Below are 9,826 nucleotides of genomic sequence, written 5' to 3'. Positions count from 1 at the left end.
AAAATGAAATCATTAGCTTTGTTGTACAAAAATATTTTCATTAAAATACATTTCGGCTCATTACTCAGTTCTGTTGATTAATTTTCAGTTCCAACTTTTTTTTTTCAAAAAAAAATGTGAACAATTATGAGATTCCTATTTTATATAAAATTTTATAAATATAGAAAACTTTATATACCGTGCATGTATTACACGGGGTCTAAACTAGTTAGTCACTAGTTTTCTTGCCCGTGCGTTGCACAGATATTAAAATAATGTGTGATAAATTTCACAATAAAATGGAATATAGATATATAGTACATCGTTCATGTCTAAGATTTTATGTATGCCGCATGACCAACAAATAATTCCCGTTAACATAATATTGACATAAGAATAAAAGAGTGTTTGATTAATAAAATACTTTTTTTTTAGGAAAATAAAACCAATATGAAGTTTATATATATGGTACTTGGACTGATAGTTTTTAGAATTTGTTCATTAATACTTGTTTATTTTTCAATTGGTTAAGGAAAACAATAATATCTACTCTGCATAATCAACTCAATGATGCAACAAATCTCCTTCTTTCGAATAACCACCATAATTTAATCATTGCTGGATCAAATTGTAATTATGTAAAAACATTTAGAGGTAGTTCACTACTACAAATCCAGGCAACTACAACGCCCCTTCAACAACGATTATTCACGAAAATCACAATAGACGTTGTAGAATGTATGGCGCGAATTTTACTAAAATGATTTACAACGGGTATGGTTATAAAACCCGTTGTTATAAGTTTTAACAACGGGTTACACATGCACAACCGTTGTTAATAATTTGGCGCAAAATTGACGCAAAGTTAGTGAAAAGTAATCACAACGGTTACTTTTGGAACCCGTTGTTAAAACTTATTTGACACCGGTTGTTGATTTACAACCGTTGTTAAAACTTATTTGACAACGGTTGTTCTTTATAACCGTTGTCAATACCTTCCATACTATAAACCACACAAACACAAGTCTGCTACAGTCACACAACACAAACTTTAATACACAAACACAAACCCAGCAGACAAACACAAATACAAACACAAACACAAAACACACTTTCTCATCGTCTCTTTCTCTCTTTCTCATCGTCTCTTTATCTTCTCGCCGTCATCCTTGTTGATTTCATCGTCTAATTATCAGGTAAATCTCGCCATCCTTTGTTGGTTTCATCGTCTTCATCGTCATTATTTTCTTTTTCTAATTATTTCATTTGATGTGTATGTGTTAGTTTTTATCGACCATTATGTTATTTCTTTAAGTATTATTCGCTTAATTAACAAAGATGAAGCAATATGATAGAGAGAAATGCCGATAAACATAATTAATATATATATATATATATATATATATATATATATATATATATATATATATATATATATATATATATATATATATATATATAGGATCCTATAAGTCCACCATTTTAGCTTGAGTCCATGAGTCCTCTTCTAAGCCATTGAATCTTAAAAAATGGATGGTTGAGATTAAAAGATAAAAGACACACAATTCACACTACCTATGCATAATTAATTGTTTGTCTCTTTTACACCAATTTCCCATACACTAATTAATTATTTCTCTTATAATTTCATTTACCTCTCATTTTTATTTCATTTTCAAAACACATCAAAAAAATTATTTCCGCATAAAATGAAAGCCACTTCTTAAAAAGCTCAGTAAATCTTCATTCGGACCGATTAGGCGAAATAAAAGCCTAAATTTATTATTTTTCGAGCCCGTCATAATGGTGATATTTTTATATACCATTGAGTTTTCAAAATATTCAGTATTGATCGATTGTGCTCGAAATATAATGGTTTGTGTTTGTTTCTTATTAATTTTTGTTGGATTTTGTTGAAATCGTTGTTAGATATTTAAAATGGTTTGATAATGTTAAATATAGTGATTTGTATGATTGTTTTTTTGATGAATTATATCTACATTTTTTAGTTATTAATTGCAATTTTTTTATGAAGATGGAGATGATGATGATGATGATGATGATGATGATGATAAGTCGTTGGCGATATTGATTGATGATGAAGATGTTGATATGTCTTTGGTGTTATAGATTGATCGGTTGCTTGGAATATAATGGTTTGTGTTTGTTTCTTATTAATTTTTGTTGGATTTTGTTAAAATCGTTGCTTAGGTATTTAAAATGGCTTGATAATTTTAAATATAGTGATTTGTATGATTTTTTTTTGATGAATTATATCTAAATTTTTTAATTATTAATTGTAGTTTTTTTATGAAGATGGAGATGATGATGATGATGATGATGATGATGATGATGATGATGATGATGATGATGATGAAGAAGATGATGATGATGATGATGATAAGTCGGTTCGCGATATTGATTGATGATGAAGATATTGATATGTATAGATTGACGATGAAGATGTGAGATTTAGATTGATTCATTTAGATTGATGATTGTTGATGAATGTTGTAACTTCAATTATATAGTGTGTAACTTTATTCTTGTAAGGGTGTAACTTCAAATAGGGTGTAACTTCAGTTGCATTTCATGTAATTTCAGTTTTGTAAGGGTGTAACTTTAGTACTTTACGAGTGTAACTTTAATTTTGTAAATATACAAGTTTGAATATTACTAATTTGAATATTTGTAATTTTAGCACATGTTTTGTAACTTTAGTGCTTCATGAGTGTAACTTTAGTGCTTTATGAGTATAACTTTAATTTTTCACGAGTGTAACATTAATCTTTTACGGTCATTTTGTATATAAAATTTTGAATTTATTAATTTGAATTTTTGTAATTTTAGCACAAGTTTATGTAACTTTATTGATTTACGAGTGTAACTTTAGTGTTTTGCGAGTGTAACTTTTATCTTTGACGGGTGTAACTTTAGTCCTTTAGTAATTTTGTATATGTAAAATTTGAATTTGTGTAACTTCATCACATGTCTATCTAATTTGAATTGTTGGTGTAACTTTAATATGTGACGTGTATAACTTTAACAAAGCAAGTGTGTAACTTTAGTTCGTTCCACCACCCTCGCCTCTTCATTCGGAATCCAATCTAATTAATTATATGAGTAAATTAATTAATTAAGTTCAAGTAAAATAGTGTAACTTCAAGTGGGCATGGTGTAATTTCAAGCAAATGAGATAATTTCAAGCAAATAGGGTGTAACTTTCTAGTAATTAGCCGTACTCAAAATTTCGAAAACTCAATGGTATTCAAAAATATTACCATTGTGTCGGGCTCGAAAAAATAATAAATATAGGATTTTTTTCGCCTTAATCGGAGTCCGTATGAAGATTTACAGAGTCTTTTACGAACCCGCTTTTATTTTACGCGGGTATGAAATTTCGTTATAATATTTTGGTAATTGAAATATAGATGATAGTATATTAATTTAATAAATTAGTTGATAGGAAAGAGAAAATAATTGATTAGAAAAATTGGTAATTGAAATTATGGGAGACAAAGCATTAATTGCATGTTAGGTGAGTGTTTTTTTGTTTTAATCTCAACCATTCATCTTGTAAGATCAAATGGTAGAGATATGGATTTATGGACTCAACCAAATTTGTGGACTCATCCGAACCTAATTTATATATATATATATATATATATATATATATATATATATATATATATATATATATATATATATATATATATATATATATATATATATATATATATATATATATATATATAGTGACAAGTTCTCCTAAGTCCTTAATATCTTTTGAGTCCCTAAGTCTTTATTATGGCCTTTGGATTAGGAGAATGGAGAGTGGAGATTTGCCTACTTTAATCCCACTATAGGCGTGAAAAAAAAGGAAATAGGTTGAGGAGGAGAGAGGATGTGTGTGTCAAGACAATTGCCTATTACCCACTTTGTGCACACACAAACACATGCATAATCACTCAACAACCTTCCTCAACACATTTCTAAACATACTCCACCAAAACACAATTTGAAAAAAAAAACTCATTAGACTGGCGATAATTTAGAGCAAATCCTACTTTCTTTATTTATCATCTTCCTTTATCAGCTTGCTTTATCAGCTTCCTTGATCATCTTCCATTATTATCCTCCAATCTCAGAAACAAACAACAAGACCAACGTCCAACGTAAAAAATGACGGATTTGCAAATGATTCCATTTGGCCATGGTAATTATTGGATTGTTTTTTTATTTTCTTCATTCAAAGTTAGTTTATATATCATGTTTTTATGAAAACGTGAGGTTAGATATGAACAGTTGTTTAAATATGATGAGGAAGTGTATTTTAGGTTATTTTTGAAGCTTGTTTTTTATTATGTAAAATCTGTAAATCCACTCTTTTAACATGAACTCCATCATTATAGAGTTCAATATCAACTCTGTGAATAATAAGTTAAACTTCTTGATGTTGGAGTTATTTATATGGTAGAGTTCAACATCATATTTCAGGTTTGAAATTTATAACAGTGAATATAGTATCTGCAACATGACTATAAGAAGACGAATAAAGTTTAACTGTAATATTAAAAAGTGTAATTATAATGGGATGAAATTGTAATTTTAACTGCAAAAGGTGTGATTTTAAGCCACCAAAGTATTATTGTAATTATTATGGTAGAATTGAATTTCAAAAGTGTAATATTTGTACCTTAAATTGAAATTGTCAAAATTGTAAGTATAACTGATAAAAGTGTAATTATAACTGATAAAAGTGTAATTTTAACAGGTAAAAGTGTTATTGTAAGAGACAAAATATGTAAGTTTTCAAACTGTAATTCTAATAATAACAAGTATAATTGTTTCAGACAAAAGTGTAATTATAACAACCAAATGGTTTATTGTAACAGAAAAGCTGTAAGTTTTGAAACTGTAAATAATAACAAGTATAATTGTTTCAGACAAAAGTGTAATTATAACAACCAAATGGTTTATTGTAACAGAAAAGCTGTAAGTTTTGAAACTGTAATTGTAATAATAAAAAGTATAATTCTAACAGATTAAACTGTAATTGTAACAGGTAAAATTGTTATTATAACAGGCAAAAGTTCTAAATTTGTAAACAGTAATTCTAATAGTAAAACGTATAATTTTAACTGAGAAACGTGTAATTTTGACTAGTAAAAGTGTTATTGCAAAAGACAATTTCTGTAAGTTTTCAAACTGTAATTCTAATAGTAACAAGTATAATTGTAACAGACAAAAGTGTAATTTTAACAACCAAAGGGTTGATTGTAAATGAAAAAGTTGTAAGTTTATAAATGTAATTGTAATAGTAGAAAGTATAATTCTAATGAGACAAAAGTGTAATGATAACTACGAAAAGTGTAATTTTAAGAAATATATAATTTTACCAAATATATGGGTTACTTTAAGTTGTTATGAAAACAATTGATAATAATTACGCCATTGTCAGATAATATTGAGCACAATGGAAAACGAAAGCCGAACGAAGAAGAATTTTGCAAAGACGTTGAAGCTAAGTTCACCCCCTATGTTGGTCAGGAATTTCTGGAAATAGAGGAAGCAGTGACATTTTATAGAATTTATGTTGTTGCTTGTGGTTTGATGTGCGTAAGTACACGACTAAGAGATGGCGTGGAGGGGAGATCAAATCTAAACTGTTGGTTTGCAACCGGGAGGGGTTCAAACATAAGGGACAATTGGAGTGTAGTGGCGGCCAGGACTCAGGTAGGAGACACAAAGTCAGGCGTGTTGGTTGCAAAGCGAGGATTAGGCTATTCGTGATGAATGGGGAATTACGAATTGACAGATTACACAGTGGCCACAACCATGAACTCGTATCAGCCAGAGATAGAGAGTTTCAAAAGTTGGCATGCAACATAACAGACTATCACAAAATGATAATCCTTTATAATTCAAGGGTGAGTTTATTGAAATTACACTTTTCTTGATTAAAATTACACTTGTTTATGTTATAATTTCACTTTATTTTGTTAGAATTATACTTTTGTCATCTAAAATTACACTTTTTGCGTCTACAATTACATTTTTTCTTGTTAAAACAACACTTTTCTTTTTTTGAACTTATACATTTGTATATGTTTAAATTATGTTTGTGTTGATTAAAATACGTACATCTAAAAGATTGTCAATAATCAACAGCTGAAGATAGGAGCTACGAAGACTTACAAAATTTTGAAGGAACATGTTAATGGGTTTGAAAACATCGGAGCTAGTTTGAATGATTTTAAGAACTTTCACAGAGATGTGAAATGCTACATTCATGAACGGGACGGTCAGATGTTCGTGGACCACTTTAAGGAATTGGCTGTTATTAGACCAGGGTTCTTCTTTGACTACGATGTTGATTCTGACGGTAGCCTTAGTAAAGCTATATGGGCCGACGGAATCGCTAGAAGGAACTACTCAGTTTTTGGGGATGCCGTGTCCTTCGATCCGACGTATTCCACCAATAAGTATGACATGTCCTTCACACCTTTCACCGGGGTTGATAATCATAAACGATCAGTCACTTTCTGTGGAGCGCTTGTTGCTCATGAAGATGCAGACTCGTTTAAATGGGTTTTCACCCGTTTTCTGGCTGCGATGGGTGGCAAAGAGCCTAACTACATTATCACCGATCAGGATCCTGGAATTCTTAAAGCGGTGTCATTGGTGTTCAAGACAGCGCGCCAACGATATTGTATGTGGCATATCATGAACAAGGTGCCAAGCAAGTATGGAATGACGAGAGATGATTATTCAGTGTTTCTAAAGAAATTGAATGCCATAATATGGGATGAAGACATTGAAGCGGCAGAGTTCGATGCAAAATGGGAAGAAATTGGCAGGGAACACAATGTTAATAACATTGACTGGTTCCAAGAAATGTACGCTAAAAGGAAGCAGTGGGTTATGGCTCATTGTAGGGACCTAGATATGGGGGGTGTTATGAGGACAACCCAAAGATCAGAGAGCGAAAATAGTTTTTTTAAGAGATTTGAGAGTAAGTCCGGAACATTAGTTGAGTTTTCGATGCATTTTGACAGCGTGATGGACCAGCAAAGACACACACAGAAACAGATTGACAACTGTAACAGACACACTTTCCCTGTAATATCAACGTATCTAGCTATCGAAGTGCATGGGGCACAAGTGTACAGCCATAAAGTATTCGAGGAATTTCAAGAAGAGGCCAAGTGCTCAATCGGTACTTGTAAAAGCAGAGGATTCACTGAGTGTGGCTCTTTAGAGCTGACCACTGTAAGAGATGCAAATAGGGACAGAAATTATGAGGTCACATACTGCCCAGGTATCATTCTGTAGCATTTGTTTGTTAAAATTATACTTTATCCGTTAAAATTATACTTTTGTTGATTAAAATTACACTTAGGGTTGTTAGAATAATACTTTGGGATGTTAAAATAATACTTTGGGTTGCTAAAGTTATACTTTAATCCATTAAAATTACACTTTTATTCATTAAAATTACACTTTGTGTTGTTAAAATTACAAGTTAGGTTAAAATTATACTGTGTTGTTAAAGTTATACTTTTTTCCGTTAAAATCACACTTTTATTGATTAAAATTACACTTTTGTGTATTACAGTCACACTTTCTTCTGACTGATTTAACTAACATATTACTCTATATTGTTGAACTAGATACATTGAAAGCCACTTGTAGCTGCAGAATGCTTGAGAGGAAAAGCATTCTTTGCCGGCATGTCATATGGATTTACTCGTCAAACGGAGTGAAGATTATTCCAGAACAATGTGTTGTTAAAAGATGGTGTAAAGATGGAAGGTTGTCTAAAATGTTCGATTGTAATGGTGAAGCAACTGAGGACGTTGATATAATAGATGGAAAACAGATTGCGATGTCAGTAATGTGGTCGGAGATTCATCAGACAGTTGGTATGCTCATGGGCAAAATGAAGAATGATGTCGACAACTTTTCTAGTCTAATTAGACAGTTTAAGGAGAAACTTTCATCATTAGGATCACCATTGAATAAACAACAACAGTTGGAGAAAATTCTTGGATGTTCTCCTAGTCAGGAGATAACCATTTTGCCGCCCAAGAAATCCAAGAACAAGGGGAGCGGAAAGAGAATGTTGTCGATGAAGGAAAAAGCAGTTGCTTTGGCAAGGAAGCCAAAAGTATGTGTAAAAATTGCAAGCGATTAGCTAACCATGACAAAAGGAACTGCCCTAACCTATTCGCAGAGCACCCACCATTATCGGAATCTTCAGCACCCTCGTCGGAAGAAGAAGAAGAAGAAGGAGAAGAAGAAGAAGAAGGAGAAGAAGAAGAAGAAGAAGACGAAGAAGAAGGCATCTTAGAATAATCAATATAATACCTAATAAGTAGTACATTTTTTTGGGTATGTCTACACAAAATACGAGGTACAACATGATGTTTCGTATTGTGTTTAGACATCAAATCGCCGGGAAGGCAGGCGGTCGCCTTTGGTATTACAATGTATTTTGTTGAAGTATTTTTTATTGGACGAAACAGTTATAATGTGCTAAACCAGAACGTTGAATTTTTCACTCTTGACTATTATGACAAATTATGTTCTTACAATTACACATATCTAGGGAATAAAATTGCAATGGCCTCATATCTACTTAGGGTAGGATTGTTATGATCAGAATTACACTTAAACTCCTTATAATTACAGAGTATGCAATTCCAGTTACACTTCATCTATAGTAAAGCCTTATAACATAGTTAAGTGTTCATTCAAAAGTATAATTTTAACTTTGACAAGTGTAATTCTAAGGGCAAAAAGTATAATTCTAACGGACTAAAGTGTAATTGTAAGCTACAAAAGTATAATTTTAACTTTAAAAAGTATAATTTCAACGGACAAAAGTGTAATTGTAACAAACAAAAGTATACTTTTTACTTTAAAAAGTATAATTTTAACTGACAACCTTGTAATTTAAGCAATTACTGATAAATATTATTGCACCATCTTTTAACAGCATAACTATATTTTCATAAATAAAACACCTAAAATGACACTTTTTCCTTTTAAAATTACATTTATATTTTGTGTAATGTAAGGTCTATCTGTCACTTATATGGCCGGTTAGAATTACACTTCTGACGGTTAGAATTACACTTTTGTGTATTACAGCCACACTTTCTTCTGACTGATTTAACTAACATATTACTCACAATTGTTGAACTAAATACATTCTTTGCCGGCATGTCATATGTATTAACATAAAACACCTTGTCTTATAGAATGTTGAAAAAATTGTTTACACAAAAACTAACTGTCTAGATGAAGGTTGCTAACATCTACAGATAATACAAAGTATGAAATAAGTGTTTACATAGCCAAGGCAATATTCCCACAAAAACTTAACTACTAAATTAAGGTTGTTATTTTTTCACATTGGCACGGGGCAGTCTACGCTTCTGTTGTAATACCTTCCACAGTTTGTCCTTCGTGCTAACAAAGGCTTTGACCTTCTCGAGCACACCTTCGCGCAAAACGTTCATGTCTGCTAGAAAGAGGGTAGCTATAAGCTGGATCACCAAATAGCGCCTTGATTTATTCTTCTCAAGGACTTCATGCTGAAAAGGAAGACCCTCGTATAAGAGCATAGCCATCATGGTGAACAGACCCGACTCTGGTTGGTTGAGAGTAGGTGACATCCCATTTGAAAGGTATCGGCGCAACACATAATTAGGAATTTCCGTGCCCTAGTGTTCTTCTTTTCCTTATCCGTGATTCTAAATAATCACTCGCGCTAGCCTGCAAAAGTACATAATTACCTCAACAAACCGATTGAACAAAAAGATAGCATTCGAAGAAAGGG

The 9,826-nt window shown here is 31.6% G+C and overlaps 1 protein-coding gene across 1 annotated transcript; it reads left to right on the top strand.

The window, feature by feature from the left end:
* The first annotated feature begins 4,161 nt into the window (after window positions 1-4,161).
* On the top strand, window positions 4,162-9,091 carry LOC141632442 (protein FAR1-RELATED SEQUENCE 3-like). Its single transcript, XM_074444987.1, has 6 exons — window positions 4,162-4,195; window positions 5,441-5,598; window positions 6,289-6,691; window positions 7,121-7,300; window positions 7,653-8,033; window positions 9,063-9,091. Exons 1-6 carry the CDS (start codon window positions 4,162-4,164, stop codon window positions 9,089-9,091), a joined length of 1,185 nt encoding a protein of 394 aa, XP_074301088.1.
* Window positions 9,092-9,826: the final 735 nt, after the last annotated feature.

This window comes from Silene latifolia, chromosome Y (assembly GCF_048544455.1).
Source record: "Silene latifolia isolate original U9 population chromosome Y, ASM4854445v1, whole genome shotgun sequence".
Taxonomy (NCBI): domain Eukaryota; kingdom Viridiplantae; phylum Streptophyta; class Magnoliopsida; order Caryophyllales; family Caryophyllaceae; genus Silene; species Silene latifolia.
Note: the sequence above shows the minus strand (reverse complement) of the source record. Positions and strands in the feature narration are given on the sequence as shown.

What these genes read in the sequence shown, in the direction of transcription:
- LOC141632442 (XM_074444987.1), top strand. Translation starts at nt 4,162, where the DNA reads ATGACGGATTTGCAAATGATTCCATTTGGCCATG. An exon ending in AATGATTCCATTTGGCCATG is followed by an intron (nt 4,196 to 5,440) that starts GTAATTATTGGA and finishes CGCCATTGTCAG; the next exon opens with ATAATATTGAGCACAATGGA. An exon ending in GTTGGAGAAAATTCTTGGAT is followed by an intron (nt 8,034 to 9,062) that starts GTTCTCCTAGTC and finishes GTGTAATGTAAG; the next exon opens with GTCTATCTGTCACTTATATG.